This window comes from Podarcis filfolensis (genome assembly GCF_964270895.1).
Source record: "Podarcis filfolensis genome assembly, chromosome: 8".
In the NCBI taxonomy this organism is placed as follows: Eukaryota; Metazoa; Chordata; class Lepidosauria; order Squamata; family Lacertidae; genus Podarcis; species Podarcis filfolensis.
The window spans coordinates 63,120,103-63,137,582 of NC_139611.1; the positions used below are offsets into that span (position 1 = coordinate 63,120,103).

Consider the following 17,480-nt stretch of genomic DNA (forward strand, 5'->3'; position numbering starts at 1 on the left):
GCTGTTTTGTATTTTGTTGACGAAGTTTACAGAAGAATCTGCCTCATTTTCAGGTACCAAAGTTACGAGGAAAAGTGCAATTTGCTCATGCCTCTTTGGCCTTGAACATCCCATTCACTTTTGTTAAGTATAAATGCTCAGAAATGTCACACAATATTCAGGATAGGTTTATTTAAAAGTTTTTATTTTATACACGTAGTCCAGTTTTATGCATATTAAAAGAAAGGTGCTGCTTGTGCAAGTGATCTTATCTCTAGCTTTTAAGTCGTCACAAAATCTAGCTTTCTCCTTAAATGTCATACGAACTAATCACATTTAGCAATAGCAACACATCCATACAATATAGGGATTACCTAATACCTACTTTCATCTGACATAAACTTTGCCCCAACCAAACCCTTCTGCTTGAAAGGCAGTCTACTTAAATTCTACCTTAAGTTTGCATTACAACATTATAAGCCTTTGGGGCAAACTACAAAAAACCAGAATTTATATATCTAGCACTAGGCTCTTAGCAGTTGTACTTGGAACATGCACAAGCTCAGAAGGTCATAGCTGACATTGCAAATGTTTTACTTCTAACTAAAAGTGCAAGATGAGAGCAATTATGCTGGTTCCATAACAAGACAGCAGAAAAAAAAAATTTTAAACCTTGTACAACTGAAAATTCAAAGTTTTGCCACTTCAAGAGCACAAGTAGAATTTTATTTGCTTATCCTTCTGCCACTTGCAAAATATGGTGGTGTTCAGGTTAAACAGGAATGTGGGAAGCTACACAAGCCAACTGAATTACCACCAGGAGCCATAAAGCACACTTTTTAAAGTGTTCACTTGAAAAGTATTAAAAGTGTAGAAAAAATAATTTTGTATGTAGTACAGTAATTAAGCTACACTCACATTAAACACTAGAAGTTGCTACATGACTCACAAGGAGAAAAGTTACCCACCTGTAATTTAGTCTATTACAGCCACATGAAAAGTTATTTACAGAAATGTAAGATTCCAATCTGTAATTTCTGGACCTCTATATAACTCCCATAGTATATCTGGAAAATAAACCAAATCTCAAATTAATACAGTTTTAAGCATTCTGTATTTAAACCCTGAATTTTGAGAGGATTTCAAACCCCATAATGCCTCAACAGCTCAAAGAGATCATGGGTACTGGCATGCTCTAGAGAATGCACTTTTAGGTGAAATGTTATGGAACATAACATTTTCCTCATTCCCAACAGGAATCCATTGACCAGATGGGGTCTCTTTTTTCTTGTCTTTTCCTGAGGACAGTGTGGCTTCTTTAAAAGGGACAGTTGCTGGTTTTAGGGCCAGTGACCCTGCCACAATGCATTCTGAAAAATAAAATTAACATAAATTGTAAGATATAATCCAATTAGAACAACGTATGAAGACATACAGAGCTGCTTAAAGATCAATTCCTGTGCAAACTTCCATACTTGAATCTTTAAAGCTCATAGGTAAGGACTAAAAAGTTCAATTCCTATTAGAGCACTCTCCACATTGCTACCTGTCCTATGCTTCTAAGCCAGGCATAGGCTAAATCCAGCCCTCCAGATGTTTGGAACTACAATTCCCATCACCCCTAGCTAACAGGACCAGTGGTCAGGGATGATGGGAATTGTAGTCCCAAACAATTGGAGGGTCTGAGTTTGCCTATGCCTGTTCTAAGCAGATTTAAAGCTGATTTATCTGTAACTGGGATAGGGAACCAGTGGCCCTCCAGATGTGAAATTATAACCCGCATAATCCCTCTTCACTGGCTGAGACAGAATTGGGAATTAAACAGTATCTGGAGGGTCACAGTTTCTCTATCCCCACTCTTAAGGTTTGTGATGTTTTACACAATCCATATTAAAATATCTAAAAATAGATCATATACGAGAAATCAAATCTCCACAAAAATCCATTATCACAATGAGCACCATATTAGTAGATGTAGGATTTGTTTTTCCAGACCCCTATACCAATTCTGTCTTATTTTTTTGTATTTAAGTTTTCACATGAAAGGTTGGAAGCATGTTTTTATTTTGAAGGAAGTGCCACTGAACTCGGTGTACTTGCTTCTGAATAGAACTATAAACTACTCTCTCTCTCTCTCTATATATATATATATTTTATATATATATATACACATTCAATTTATTGATCTCAGAGGTACAAGAAAGGCACTGTCCTGCACTGTAATACTAGTCTCAGATCCCTTTTTTGGCATTTTCTGTTTTTTTTTCTGGGTTGTTCAAAGGGAAGGTCTATTTTAAACCTAATCACATAGCTCATAGGAAAGAACAAAATCTGTTCTAACACACTACAGCTGTAATCCTAAACTTGCATGGCTGAAAATAACCTACAATAAAGCTATCAGGCTTTAAAATAAACATGGTTAGGATCAGACTCAAAGTATGCCCCTTTGGTTGACTCGTATCTAGGCGCCCCCCCCCCCCATTACAATTTTCCAGGACGTGTGGGGAGCCAACACATGAAGAGAAGGCTCACCACTACAAGTTCCCTTCGCACTACTTGATGAAACAACAGAGAGTGCAACAAAAAGTGAGGAACTAACAGGCTATTTTCCCTGCTCTTTCCTTCATTGTGAGGCATGAATGCCTACTAAAGAGGGGAGTTCATCTTTGCTGTTTTCAGAAAATGTTGTGTATAACCTCATTCATTCCTTAATGCTGTGTTCACTAGATATTTTGGAAGATGAATTGATGAAGTGTAATATTTTTCATAAAAATAATTGTTACATCATTAACTCCTACATATCAGCTTCATAAAGGTTAGAAGATCTTGTTTGCAAGTGAAGTCCGATTCTTCTGATCTTCCCCTTCACATCTGGGAGAGCTACCAATACCATTTTATAGTTGTCTAAATTCCTGCTTAACTTAGAAATGGAACAAGCCCCTGATATTTCACAGCGAGTACCATGGGATTTCATTTGTGTAAAAGCCTTCTAATCTTCTGGAAAATGTGTTATATAATACAGCTTTTGCTAACTTGGTTTTTATTTCCCTCCCCTAAGTTAGCTTGGCTACAGCCCACAATCACTTAGTTACCACCAGATTTTCTTCATCAGTGCTGGAGACCATATTCATGATTTCTATAAGACAGAAATAAAGCATGTAAAATGCGCTGTGTGTCCAGATAAAGAATTTCTGGGAACTTTTCGTTGCATCACAATTTGACAGGTATTAGAACACCATTTGAAATTTAACATCCATATAAATTAGCCTTATCTGGGTCAGCAAAACGTATGAAAAAGGACCCCAACTAGTAAATTGAAGAGCTAGTAAAATACGTAATTTATTTTATTATTTAATCATTAGGAAATCTCAGAACATTTTCAAAGAACTCAGATGTTTAGGATTACTTGGTAACTTTACCTCAACAGGCTAAGATTTGACATCTGCCATTTGGTTTCCAAACTTGAAAAATATTAACTGCATTCTGAAAATATTTTCAAATATTTCTTTTCAATTGATGAAACAAGGCTAGCTCTATTTTTTTATGTAGTTTTTCAAAGCATTTAGTTTTCACATCTGAATAACCATTTCACTTACCATAGTCTTTACACTCTCCTCATTTGGCTTTCTGCTTTCACTTTCTTTTGATATTGTACCAATTTTCAAGCTGGCTGGCAGGACCACATTGTCTGTCCCCAAAGTTTTTGCTGCATTGGCCTTTGCGATTTCCAGTAGCTCTCTTTTTTCTAAAACAAATAAACAACAGCAGGTACTCAGCCCTCTAGGTGACATGGGTTTAAAATGCAATAGAAAACTAACTGAAAGCACCAAAAAAGGAATTCAGACAAGTTCCACAATGCAAGATAAAGGGAAGTTAGTGATGACTGAGCAGAAAAGCTAAATTTATACTTGGGGGGTAGAGGTGATTTTCAAAGACAGTACACTAAAGAATTGAGACAGTGACTTCCCAAACACATCAAGTGATTCTACAGCAAACTAAGGATTTGAACACAGGAACTGAACTGAACTGAACCAAACCAAACCAAACCCCAGTAACTTCAATGTACAGCTATTCTTGGAGAAGAACTCTCTACTTCTATCAGTTAATGAAAGTACAGCAACAGTCTCTGGACAGGACTTTTTAAACTAAGATGGGATATATTTTTTCTATAGCAAAGTTTGAAAATATCCTATCTCCACCAATATATATTGATGATCTGCCAATACCTTTTTCAGTCAAGCGAAGAGGGGTTCTACTGCGAGATCTTGATCGAGAACGGCTTCTCCAGCTTCTATAAGCCTCAGGATATATGGTTCTTCCAAATCCATAGTATCTTCGGCTTCTTGACCTGCTTCTAGAGTAAGATCTTCTATAGCATGGTCTTCCAGGAGACCTACTACGTGATCTGTATCTTGGAGGAGAGCGACGGTATCGCCTATGGTATCTAGGATGGTATCTTTCTCGGTATTTGTAGCTACGTGATCTTGACCGGCTTCTGGAATAAGATCTTGAATACCTTCTGCACCTCCAAGAACAATTCCTTTTAGCACGTAATCTTGATCTGCTTCTTGACCTACTCCAGCTTCTGGAGGAAGAGGAAGTGCTTGAACTTGATCTTGTGGAGTAAGATGACCTACTAGATGATCTTGAAGATGATCTTCTGCTACAGCTGCTCCTTGACCTTGAACGAGACCTTTCTTTTGGTGAACTCAAAGTCAAGTCATCCATAAAGACTGTCATCTCATCTGTCTTCTTGCTAGATTTTTGCTTTTCGGTATTTTTCAAACTTGTGCCTTCTGCTTTCGGTTGCTCAGTTCCCGTTCCTTTGTTTAGGAGAAGGAGGGATAGATAGAAGTTTTGATTTAAAACTTCTGCTATTGTGAACTATGACAATGTCATAACTGCATAATGTTTCTTCCAAGTCAACTCGGAAGCATTATTAAAAACCTTATGCCTCAAAGATTTTAAGTGGCATGGTTCAGATCTTTCATTTGACAGCCATAGAACCTCCTTTCAAACAAAAATGCTTGAATTTTAGAAGCTAATGCTCCACTCACATCACAGAACGGTCAAATTAGTATTTTGAGCCACTATGGAGTTGGAGGCATTCAACTGTATGTATTTAACAATCAAGATGGCTGCTGTTATATAACAGCAGCCATTTTAGTTACAACACACTGGATCTATCATACTAGGGTATAATCACTCCTGTTTCCTTAATTCTTCAAACCACTTTTGTTCTATGATCCTGCTCTCTTCATTAATTTGTGTTTATTAATAATCAAAGCAAAAATATTGACTGTACTGTATTGCTACCACAAAGTATGAAAATTATTCTAATGCTTTAAATAGAGGAATATTTATCACTAGCAAACCATACAGGAAAAAGGTTCTGTCTGGAGCCTTGAATCACCTAATTCAGCAAGCACCTTTGAATTGCAGACAACTAATTAAATGGGGTGGAAACATTTTAGATATAAAACATCATCAGCCAAACACTAGACATACATTCCCATAAGCAACATACCAATAGGTGCTGAAAAACTCCCATTCTGCTCAGGACTGCCATGGTTCTGCTGTGGATTCCTATGAACAAGAGTTGCAACCATTCAGTCAGTTCTTTTTTAAAATAAATTTTATTAGAATTTAAGAAGAACTACAATATTATCCTTCAGTTCGTTCTACAGAAAAATTAATACTTTCTCAGGTCCTTCCCCTGCAATATGGGCATAATACTGAGCGACATTGTACTGTGAATTTGATGCACTTTCAACATACTCAAAGTGTTAGGATCAAGTTACTAGTCTTTTCCTAAGCATTTTTACTCCCATCTTCAACAGTGCTTACTCCCAGATAAAACGTCATCTCTATTGTTAATCACACACTGTATAATTTTACTTTCTCCAAAAGCCTCCTTAACAGAAAGCAGATTTTACTGGGCTTTTCAAAAAAGGACTCATGGTGCTCAGTATGCAAGTGCCTAAAAAACAGCACAATCCTGCCAATGTCAACCACCACTAAACCCTGCTGATTTCAAAGGAAGCATTCAAGAACATTCTCAAGACTGCTTTGGACATTTATTTTTGGGAAACATACATGGGATTTGGCTGTTTCTGACAGCTTATTGTTCTAATTTAGGGGGATATGGAAAAATTAGACTGCCCTTGTGAACTCTCATGGTAGTTTACACAAAAGACACGTTTGTTCAAAAACATGCTTGACAGCATAAATTACTACTTTACTTCAAGCACCAGACTAGGGTAGCGTACAAATTAGTTATTAGCTATAATCCAACGCGTGCACTCCCCCCCCATCCTACTTAAAAGCTGGCAGCCTTTTCTCTAGCCCTTTATTACCTTTCGCGAAGTGCCACACCCGTGAACAATACATAGTAGGAAGTGAGCCTTACTTTGCTTACTTCTGAATCATGGGCACGACTGCATTGCTTGCATACAAAGAGACGAGAGGTTCCTGCCTGCCTCCAAGGATCTTACAGTCTCAAAACGGATTATGGGAAAGGGAAGCAACAACGGGGGGGGGGGCGCCAAGGGCAGGAAGGAATGACCCCGAACAACTACAATTACTTCCTTGGTTTTGTTTGGCTATAATTCCGAACAAGTTAAAGAAATGCCACACCACAAAAACGAGTTTGGAAGCAAAGAGGACTGGCAGCACAATCCGACGAGGATACTCTTCGTACCCCTACAGAAGCTTCATTTTAAAGATTTTTTTAACCTAACAGGGTTGTTGTGAGCCATATCAGCCTTAGCCTTCCTTCCACCAATAATAGGTTTATTTGTTACGGGTTTTTCCTCTCCCCCCACCTCCTGCCCTTCAAGTAGCTCTGGACTGCAAACTCGAGTCTCCTCCGCTATGTCTTCACAGCTGATGGGTCAATCCGACGCCAACCCGTGTCAGCCTGTACCTCCCCCCTCGGGAAGAGGCCAATATTGACCTGCTTCTCTCTCTCGCAGGAGCAAGGAAGCCTTAAGAAAGCTCGTGATAGCAGCCTCACTGCCTCCGGAGTCTCCTTCAAATACCCCCGCTTCGCCTCACAGCCTTTAGTTCTCCCCTCCCCGCGCGAAAATAAGAGGGAAAAAATCGCTTCAGACTCACTGGTACCAGGCGGATGGGCCCTGGCTTTGTGGTGGTGCCTGAGGGGAGAGCCCACCTTCGTTGGTAACCGCCATGACCGGAAGAAGGAAACGAAGGGAAGGTGCCGAAAGAACAAAAATACGCTCGGAAATCTCCACAAAAAGCCGGGGCTGGTAATAAAGCTCGCTCGGTTTTCTCTCAAATATGTCGTCAGATGCGTTTTTTAAAAAATTAAAAAATCACACAGACTTCCCCCGAACAACAAACAGCGTTAAAATCGCTCCACAGTCAACAGCCGCCGCCAGGTCAACCGGCTTGTTACGGCGCCCGAGACCAACTGAAATGGCGCAGAAGCTTCCAGATCCTCAACCTACGAAGGGAGGGGGCAGGAGGAGGAGGGATTACAGTATGTGTTTGTAACGTAACATTGGCGCTAGCGCGCAAGCGCAGTTCGGAATTGTGGGTAGGGCATAGAACACTGGGCGGTAGCCATAGAGACCGGGAGGCACCTCCTCCGCCCGAAGGATCCATGGTATAGTGAGCGCTAACTGGGCTATATTGCAGGGTTGTCGTAAGGCGCCTTCAGCCTCATCTTCGATCTTTGCTTGCACATTATCCTGGACAGAAGCCATATCGAACACTTTGGGCCTTACTTCCGAGTAACCATGTATGCGCTTGTTCTGCACGCTTCAGTTTCCGCCCGCTATATTATACAATACATATCGAAATTGTGTTTTTTAGGTTATAAATCTCCCAGCTCGGATGGCTCGCCTTCATACGAGAATTAGACTCCTGGATTAGCCAGGATGCCAATACTCTTGTCTCCACGGTCGGGGGAAGTAATGCTTCGGAATACCAGTTGCTGAAAGAACAGGATGTTGGACTAGATGGGCCGTTGACCTGATCCAACAGGCTCTTCTGATGTAAGCTTATTGATGACAAGACAAAAGCTACGTTTTGTTTTGCGAAGTTAGTCAGTGTAATAAATACATCATTTTAGTGGTTAACTGCATCCTTCCGCGACCCAGAGCAAACTTGTCCGGAGTGCTGTTTTCACACTTTAAAATTCAGCTTTTCCCCCCCAAACACACATGGGGAACAAATCTAGGCATGGATGTATACCCGCTCCTTCTGTGCATCTGCATGATTACTGTTCTGACTCAATTCAGATATTATTAATTTTCATATTTTACCGGCATAACGCTGCTTTTTTAGTTGGAAGACCTGAGTTTGAAAGAACGTGAACTTTTAATTATACCCCTTTGGGGCGGGGAAATAGATGCTGGTACCAAATCGTGCTGCGATTAAGCCCTGCCTTTACTCCGAATGAACAAGGCGCGCGCGCGCACAGCTTCTACACCAGGCACCATTCTTGTCCCTGGTTTATATAAGCGCACAAGCGAGCCTTCGCTGCGCGGTCAACGTTTCACCACGCTAAAACCCCAATAAAGCAAGTTTGCTCATTTATTATTCTGCATGATTGCGAGTTTTGAAAAGTAAAACGTTAATAAATATACACTTCTTTTATTAAAGCAGTGCCGCCTTCCCATTTGGAATCAAGCGCAACCAGCTCCAAGACATTTGCGACCATAAAGGGCACCAGTGCGCATGAGCGGACTTAGCGGCTCCCTTTTTTTTGTCCCAGCCCAGCCATTAGCATCGCAGCGCCTGCGCAGTATAGGCGCCTTCTCCGTAGCTTCGGCCTTTTCAGCATCCGGGTTCTAAGCCCGTGTCTTTGTTTACTTGGTACGGAAAGGGGCGGTTCGGCTTTCTTTCCGCTGGAGGCGAGTCGGTCAGCTGAGCCAGGGCGGCGGCAGCGGCGGCTTTTCCCTTCGAGCCGGTTGTCTCAAGAGCGCTTCTGAGGCGAAGTAAGTGCGGACGGGGCGTCGCTGGGGCGGGTGGGGCGGCCAGGAGGGAGACGGGAGCTGCGTATCTCGCGGGCAGCCGCTGGGCCCACAGGGGTGTGTCGGGCTGGAGCTAGAGCGGGGAGCGCTGCCGTGCAGCGCTGAGGCTCAGCTTCTTTATTCCAAGCCCCAATAAGTTCCGTGGGACTTCATCCTCCGGAAGTGTGTTTCGGGCGACGGCCTTCCATCAGTTTCCCCCTCGTAGTCCGTTTCACTCCCCTTGGATTCCGTGGGATTTGCTCCCGAGGAAGCGCATTTTAGATCGCATCCTTCCCACAGAGCTGGGCCACCCAGCCTCCAAACTGGCCGTTGCCATCCGCTTTACTTGGAGGAAAGCCTCACTGAATTCAGTGGGGTTTACTCGTGAGGAAATGCGTTTTCCATAGCAGCCTTCCTGGAGCTGGCCTGTCCAGCCTTCTAAATTAGCCCTCCCCATCTCTTTTGCACTGAATTCAGTGGGGTCTGTTCCTCAAAACGTACATTTATGGTAGTTGCCTTCCTGTCAGTTTTACTCACAAGCCCCATTGAAATCAGTCGGATGTGCTCCTCAGGAAGTGGATTTAGAGCGGCAGCCTTAGCTTAGAAACTTGGATTGGGTATCCAGCCATCATTTGGCCAGTACCATCCTCTTTACTCTGAGAAATGGATCCCTTTCAGTTGAATGGGATTTGTTTCCCAGCCTTAATAGAGCTTTTGTTTGGATTGATCTGCCATCCATCAATTCGCCAGTTTCATCTATTTTGGATGACTTTTTGTTCGCCGCCTCTGACCCATAATATGATCTCTGGGGGGTTTGGATGGCACAGGGACCACCAGGATGAAAGCACTTCCCCTGCAAGTGGGTGGGTGGCAGGAGATATCCAGCTCCATCTAATTCTTGAGATTTGTATACACCTACTAGTAGGGACGCAGGTGGCGCTGTGGGTAAAACCTCAGCGCCTAGGACTTGCCGATCACATGGTCGGCGGTTCGAATCCCCGCGGCGGGGTGCGCTCCCGTCGTTCGGTCCCAGCGCCTGCCAACCTAGCAGTTCGAAAGCACCCCCGGGTGAAAGTAGATAAATAGGGACCGCTTACCAGCGGGAAGGTAAACGGCGTTCCGTGTGCTGCACTGGCTCGCCAGATGTAGCTTGTCACGCTGGCCACGTGACCCAGAAGTGTCTGCGGACAGCGCTGGCTCCCGGCCTATAGAGTGAGATGAGCGCACAACCCTAGAGTCTGGCAAGACTGGCCCATACGGGCAGGGGTACCTTTACCTTTTACTAGTAGGTTCTTTGGCTGACCTGCAGGTTAAATCATGCTAAATTTACTCAGGAGTAGCTCCAGTATGTTCAAGGTTACTGAATTTTAAGAAGGTATGCACAGAACTGCCCTGCACACACTTTCTTGGGAGGAAGCTTCATTCAACACAGGGGTGGTGGCATGGCTATAGCCAGGATTTTTGTTTGGGGGGGGGGCGCAGAACTGACATGATGGGTCAGCTAAGTATTTCCATAGTTTTACTTGTCCGGGGCGGGGGAGCTGCCCCTCCTTGGCTACGCCCATGGATGGTGGGAATTGGAATCTCAGCACTATTTGGAGACCATCCAATTAGGGAAGGCTGAACTTATTACAAACTATTGCTTTGATAGTTCCATGGGGTCATGAAGAGTTGGACACGACTAAACGACTATACTATAACAACAACAACAATTGCTTTGATGAGGTTAATTCTCAGTTACGGTGTTTGGATTGTAGCCTGATTATTAATGTAATATAACCAAGAATCGCCAGACAACACAGGGCAAGGTAGCTGTGGCTTACCTGTACAGTTTCAGGTCCTTTCATCCATCCCCTGTGTGCAGTGCAGTACAGTAGAATCCATCTCATTTCTTCTCCCTTAAACAAGTATATTCCCCCACCCCATGTTGAAATGATACCTCTTGGGAATACAGCTTTCCAATTGTGAGGCTGTCTTGCTTTGTTTTCTGGCTATCCTTGATTGCAAGTGAAGTATTGACTTCCTTTGGAACATTTGAACATTGCATTTCTCACATCCCTAGCAGTATTTCAGCTACATTTGTGTGCTGCCTTTGTGTTTATTTCCTTATGTATCTGATTTTATCTTTTATTCTCTTACTGATATTTGTAACATTGTGTTGTTTTTAAAAATGGTTTTAATGTATTTTTAGAAATGTCTTTGAGCTTTATTTGTAAATGGTAAGTGATATAAGAATAGGTTTAAATAAATTCTTCTCACTTCAAATGCAATTAATACATTTAAAGCCACACACCTAAACAGAAGTTGAGAAACAAATTTCATTTTCTCTCCTAGGTTTTCCAAAACTCAAATATGTCTGGGTTCCTTGAAAACATGAGATGCTCTGAGTGTGTTGACTGGGGAGAAAAACGAAATACAATAGCTTCTATTGCTGCAGGAGTGCTGGTATGTATACTTAAATATCTTGTTTGCATTTCTGTTTTTCTTAAGTCTTGCAGTGTTGTGGATTCTCCTCATTTGTAAATTTGTGCATGTTAAAAGCCCACTTCAGTTTAATTGAATAACACTGTGCATATAGAGTGATACATTACAAATGGGTAGCTCTGTTAGCATAGTATATTAAAAACAAGAAAGCATATTGTACTTTAAAGTGTACCACTTCTATGGTGACTAGAACCTGCTTTGTCAGATGCAGTAAGTTGTGTTTGTTGGCAGATATAAAGATACATACATGTGTACAAAACAGACAAAAAGGGCACAGTATACAAGAGATACTGTATGTGACAACATTATAAGAAGCCCAAATGTATGCAGGGTAAGAATAGCAACCCATTCACACAGTAGTAATTAGTGATGGCTGTGTCTTCCTAGTTTCTCTGTGGAAATTTAACACCTGTAGCAAAAAAGAAACCCACAGCTTCAGTTTAACTGAAGCTAAATAGAATCAAATCTGATATTTCTAGTTCACCAGTTCCATACTGGAGCTTCTAGGATCTTTTTACTGAATTTTACTTTGTGGTTGACTGAGCATCAGAACGTCCTGGGCAACCGAAATGTTTTGCCACCGGCTTCTGATTGTTGCCATTATTGATGTCTGATAGAGTGGTCATAGTAGCTTTACAGCAACATTGTATTGAAGATCATGTTGGAAACTTTTGTGTTCAAATAGTTCTTTACAGGTTGGTGGATTATCATAGATGCAGCTGTTAAATATCCACATTCAGATGACTTCAACCATTCATACCATGCTTGTGGAGTGATAGCTACAGTTGCATTCCTAATGTAGGTACTACTAATATTCTTACAGGATTTGAATAAGAATGCATATTGTAAAAATGCTAGTTGGATTTCTTATATTTAATTAATTATTAAAAATTTGCACTGACTTATAAAATGAACCCATTACTTGTTGATATGGATTATGAGATATAGGTTCCAAGATGCAGGCTAATGAACTAAAAGTACTTGCACTGTGTTAGCACAGGATGACTGTTTTGTAGCCTAATCCTAGGTATACTAACATAGAAGCAGTGTTGTGGGTTTTTCAGATTTGAACTGGCAAAATTTCATATCCATATTAGGGTAATTTGCGTGGGAGGACCCTATGGGCTGATCAAATTTAGCATATTTATTTTACTTGTATTTAGTAAACAAAACTTTAAAAAATGAAACTGCCTAGCTTGTCTTATATTGTATTTGCAGTTGGAATCCATTCATTGTTACTAAGGAACTTATGAAATGGAAATATTTTCCACAGGAAAAATAGAAACTTGCCCAGAAATTTTTTTGCTCCTACATCAGAGTTCAGAAGTCCACCCCACTGAGCTTAGTGGGGCTTACTCTCAAATAAGTGGCCATGGCATTGAAGCCCTTGTACTGTTTTGGGGTCAGGAGAAATTTATACTAGTCTTTTATTTAATCATAATGATTTAAAATTATTATGCTGATTCTGGCATGGTACCTGACAGTACTGAGGGTCTGAGGCTATATATTTAAAGGCACAAACATGAAAAAAGCAGTATTCAGAATTTGAGAACATATCTGGACTTACAAGCATGCAACAGGGGTGGTTTATATTTTGTTTTAGCCTAGAATAGCACAGCTTTACCTTCCACTTTCTAGCTTAATGAGTTTCCCCGGTGACCCATAGTGTCTGTCTCGATTATATCAGAATGTAGTATGGTCTGGGTTGTCTCTATACTGGCATGATGCAATCTTGAGTAAGAAACTCCCAGACTGCTTCCTTGACTATGGAGGGGGTAAGTGAATTATGGCCGTCAGCCTCCTCTGAAGGAGGGATGGGAGAGCCAGCTGTATGCCATCTACCCTCCTCCCACCCTCTAAACTGTATTTAAGCCAGGCTCCTTTGAGTGCAGCAAGACCAGTACCAGAAATTTCATTGTCGGTTAACTCTGGTTTTGCTTATTATTTATGTATTTAAGCTAGATTGTGTTTTTTGTTTAGTCTGTATTTCAAGGTTTTGAATCTCGTGAGCTGTTTTGGGCACAGCATATTGTGCAAAAGCAGCATATAAGTAAACTCAATCATCAGTTCAGGGAGGGGGCAGTCAGTGGTGTTAAGATTCCTGAGCTGTGAAGCTTTAGTCTTCTGTGTTTGATTGTACACATTGAAATTTGAGAATAACTGCAGGCTTGTAGGCAATTGATGTTTTGCAGTTGTGATTCCTACTTCAGTGATAAGATTCCTACTTAGTACTTGACTAATCTGTTTTGAGCTGTTTGAATTGTTCTTCAGAACAGCTGATTCCCAAATGCAAGGTAGTATTGAGGTATATGGAGAATTATTGTCATTGCTTCATAGAAAGCTGGTATAGCATAGCAGCTACGAGTCTGAGTTACGGAGCAGGAAGACTCTACCTTGAGTATGTCATGAATTCACCAGGTCACATTAGACAAGACCCACACTGCAGTATGGATATAATACTGCCACCCTTGCTGTGTTGCTATAAGTATGCTAAAGGATAATGCACGTGAAGCAGATTGTAACGCTAAACAGTTCTATACAAATGCCAAGTACCTGAATGTGATATGTTATGTTCTTTTTAATGAAGGATCAATGCAGTGTCCAATGGACAAGTGCGTGGGGACAGTTACAGTGAAGGTTGCCTTGGGCAAACAGGTAATCTTAAATAAAAATTATAGCAAGTGTGTGGGTGTATGAGAGAGAGATAGTGCTGCTAGGGGTGGGCCATATCAGGTTTTCAACATCACAATATATCACCAGCTAAATATCACAATATCTCGATATATCAAGCTATATATCTGCAGCAGTGGAGGGCCTTGACGAGGCTCCCTGTGGCGGGCCTTAAAATGTAAGGAAGTAGTAGATTTAATAAAAATATTAAATAAGTATATATTTAAGATATTTTCAACTAACTTCAACTAAGTGATCTGTTTTGCTGTAAAGCACATCCCAAAATAGATGTGCATTGCAATTGCCATGAGTGCAATTTCCCAACAAATGCATGGCTGTGATTATATATATCTTAATACAGCCTTTCTGGTTAAGCAGGGGTTTGAACCCAGATCTCCCTTGCCCCCACTCCACTGCACCAGGCTCTCAGAAGGGCTACTTTAGGGGACAGCAATGAAAAATGGTGTACCAAGTTTGTACATTTTGAAATGTTGCACTTACTCAGCCATGACACATGGAGAGCATGCAGATGTTTCCTAATGCACACAGGCTTTAGGTAGTTCTGAAGGGACTCTTCAGGTCACATATTGCCCATTATTTAAATTAATTTGTCCTCTTCAGGTCACATATTGCCCATTATTTAAATATTATTATGTTATGAACAATGGAGCAGCTTGTTTTTAAAACAATTGGTGTGGGTTTGTTTTTTCTTTTGCAGGTGCTCGCATCTGGCTGTTCATTGGATTTATGTTGGCATTTGGATCTCTGATTGCATCTATGTGGGTCCTCTTTGGAGGCTATGTTATTCAAGGTAGAGTATCTGTTAAAGGCAACCTTTAAAATTAGCATTTTAGCTTGTGCTTATGTATACATTTTAAATTGCAATCAGGTTAAGTGCAGAGACCTTGTCTCTTGCATTATGAACACTACCTATACCCTATAACAGGCTTCCTCAAACTCAGCCCTCGAGTTGTTTGTGGCCTACAACTCCCATGATCCCTAGCTAGCAGGACCAGTGGTCAGGGATGGTGGGAATTGTCATCATAAAACGTCTGGAGGGCCGAGTTTGAGGAAGCCTGCCCTATAATAATGAAAGTGTCTCCTATGTCACTATCCTACCTAAAAAGGGGGGGGGGGAGGCGGCTTCTGTATCATTTCTTTTGGAGGCTGAACTGTTGCTGCCTGTGGCACTGTCTTCGTTTTTCTGAAAGGATTTGTTAATTGTGGGCTACACTTGGAAGGCCTGTGAGTTGCAGCCTGGCATAATGATTGATGCATGATTCAATCTGATTAAGTTGGGAGATTGCTGAGAATCCTGTGTATGGCACCTTCTTCTCTATTGGAGAAAGGCTGGTATAAATGCAGGAGGGATGGATGGGGAGCCTTTGTCCTTCCAGATGTTGTTTGACTACAACTTCCATCAACTTCAGTTAGCGTAGCCAGCAGTCAAGAAATCAAGCAAGTGGCAGTCCCAACATCATCTGGAGGTTTGTGGGTTTCCCCCCTTGTAAATATAAGCTAATGAGGCTGCAATCCTGAACACACTTACCAGAGTACACATATTTCGATCTCAAGATCATCATCTGAGGCCCTTCCTCCAGGTGCCTACCCAAAAACAAGGTGCACCAGTTGGCTCCCAAGGAGAGGACCTTTTCAGTGGTGGCACCCCAGCTAATAAAATGCCCTTCACCTTGTGCCTAAACTAGTATTCTCGGTGCCTGGCGAACACCTTTATTTTCTCAGCCTTCTAAATTATTAAAATATTTTTTGTGATTATAGACACTTTGGGAGTGTTAAGATCTGTGAAAATTTCCTGTACTATGAGTTTACTACTATATTGAGTTGCATCCTCTAGCTGGTTTGATGCTGTATTATAGACCTTATGGTTTAGGACATGGGGACATAGGAAGCTGCCTTATACTGAGACAAACCCATGGATCCAACTAGCTCAATAATATCTACACTGACTGGTCCAGGGTTTCAGAGTCTCTCCCAGCCCTACCTGGAGATGTTGAACCTAGCACCTTCTACATGCAGAGGCTCTACTATTGAGCTATGACTCTTGATGATCTTATTTGTGTATTTAGTTGTTTTTAAGTAAGAGAATTTTGAGAACCATTGTGACAGACAAGCTGTATAAAAGTGTTGTAAGTAAGCAAGTATATTCATTTTCCAGATTCTGGTAGCAGTGGTAGCATAAGAAGGCATTAGGCAAGCCCTGCAAAACTTAACAAATCAGTGAGCTGGTCATTGTGCTTTTTTGAGGGGTTGGGGGAGGCTACAAATAAACTCATGGACTTCAGATAAAGGACATTCTTTTTTCCCCTTCCCAGACAAAGAAAAGATCTCTGTATACCCTGGGATAGCAGTCTTCTTCCAAAATGCTTTTATATTTTTTGGGTAAGCATATTTTTTCCATTCAATTGATTTGTTATTCTGTGTTTAAATCTCACATGCATGGAAGTTTAGTAGCTTGGAGCACTGTCATTCATACCAAACCAATATGTTTAGGTCACGGAATAATAATAAATAAGTAAATTTCAAATGGGTGAGCAGGACTGGCACAAGCACTGTTGCACCAAAACATCACAGAGCTAACACAGAGACACATGGAAGTATCTTTTTTTTCCTAAAGCAGCCTTACGACCTGAATCCTAATCACACTTCCCTGAGAGTAAGTCTGGTTGATCTTTGTGGGGCTTTGTTGTATGAAAGATGCATAGGGCTGCGCTGTAGTAGACTATTTAAAATATTTTTATCTTCGCTTTCCATAAAATATTTTCAAGATACTGCTTTGCCCTGTTTGATGTGACAATTCCAACATTCTATGCAGTTAATCCTGTCTCTTTTCTTAACAGAGGTCTGGTCTTTAAGTTTGGTCGCACTGAAGATTTGTGGCAATAAGCAACAGAATATGTCCTTCTATTTTTAATTGCCCACTCCCTTTTGTAAGCATTTGTGCTCTGGTATCAGTGAGGATGAAAACTGACAGCGCTTGAAAATCATGAAATTCATTTGTTTTTCATTCTCTTTGAGACTGTTTTCTACTCTTGGCTTATGACATTAAATATATAGCATGTGAACTAAAATGTAAAACTGAGAAAGAGATAACACTTATGAAGTCCTCTTCCTGTTTTTATAAATGAATATTAAACAATGTAAATGTTTCTTTTACAAATCATTTATATGTGTGTGTGTGTGTCTTCACATTATAACTTATTTTTGAAAATGGGATTATGACTGGCTTTGGAAGGTTTTCAAATGAAAGATGTTAATTCGGTGCATTAAAATGTAATACAAATGTACTAACATCATATTTGTTCTCTAGATTCATTAAGGGTGGCTTTCCAGCTGTGTTTGGGGTTCCTT

The 17,480-nt window shown here is 41.0% G+C and overlaps 2 protein-coding genes across 4 annotated transcripts; one reads left to right on the forward strand and one right to left on the reverse strand.

Annotated features, from left to right (window-relative positions):
• Nucleotides 1-163: 163 nt before the first annotated feature.
• Nucleotides 164-8,604, reverse strand: RSRP1 (arginine and serine rich protein 1). Of its 3 annotated transcripts, none has more exons than XR_014551124.1 (6): nucleotides 7,096-7,502; nucleotides 5,507-5,565; nucleotides 4,206-4,802; nucleotides 3,576-3,724; nucleotides 1,983-3,115; nucleotides 164-1,582 (listed from the first exon to the last, which is right to left on the reverse strand). XR_014551124.1 is itself a non-coding variant. In XM_083625594.1 (6 exons), exons 1-5 carry the CDS (start codon nucleotides 7,167-7,169, stop codon nucleotides 3,107-3,109), a joined length of 888 nt encoding a protein of 295 aa, XP_083481720.1. In that variant the 5' UTR covers nucleotides 7,170-7,502; the 3' UTR covers nucleotides 164-1,349; nucleotides 3,072-3,106. The 3 variants fall into 3 exon arrangements, 2 of the variants coding, with proteins under 2 accessions (XP_083481720.1, XP_083481719.1); XM_083625594.1 differs by having other exon boundaries at nucleotides 164-1,349; nucleotides 3,072-3,115; XM_083625593.1 differs by lacking the exon at nucleotides 1,983-3,115 and having other exon boundaries at nucleotides 164-1,349; nucleotides 7,096-8,604.
• A 185-nt stretch (nucleotides 8,605-8,789) lies between these two features.
• TMEM50A (transmembrane protein 50A) lies at nucleotides 8,790-17,425 on the forward strand. Its single transcript, XM_083625649.1, has 7 exons — nucleotides 8,790-8,942; nucleotides 11,292-11,402; nucleotides 12,127-12,239; nucleotides 14,029-14,096; nucleotides 14,830-14,922; nucleotides 16,445-16,511; nucleotides 16,970-17,425. The coding sequence occupies exons 2-7, from the start codon at nucleotides 11,310-11,312 to the stop codon at nucleotides 17,013-17,015; spliced, it is 480 nt and encodes a 159-aa protein (XP_083481775.1). The 5' UTR covers nucleotides 8,790-8,942; nucleotides 11,292-11,309; the 3' UTR covers nucleotides 17,016-17,425.
• Nucleotides 17,426-17,480: the final 55 nt, after the last annotated feature.

Bases quoted from the DNA above. Each gene is read 5' to 3' on its own strand.
- RSRP1 (XM_083625593.1), bottom strand. From the start codon at position 7,169: ATGGCGGTTACCAACGAAGGTGGGCTCTCCCCTCAGGCACCACCACAA. The intron at 5,566-7,095 runs GTGAGTCTGAAG...TCTTGTTCATAG, and splicing joins GGCCCATCCGCCTGGTACCA to GAATCCACAGCAGAACCATG. The intron at 1,350-3,575 runs GTAAGTGAAATG...TTTATTTTTCAG, and splicing joins AGGAGAGTGTAAAGACTATG to AATGCATTGTGGCAGGGTCA.
- TMEM50A (XM_083625649.1), top strand. From the start codon at position 11,310: ATGTCTGGGTTCCTTGAAAACATGAGATGCTCTGAGTGTGTTGACTGG. The intron at 12,240-14,028 runs GTAGGTACTACT...TTTTTAATGAAG, and splicing joins GCTACAGTTGCATTCCTAAT to GATCAATGCAGTGTCCAATG. The intron at 14,097-14,829 runs GTAATCTTAAAT...TTTCTTTTGCAG, and splicing joins AGGTTGCCTTGGGCAAACAG to GTGCTCGCATCTGGCTGTTC.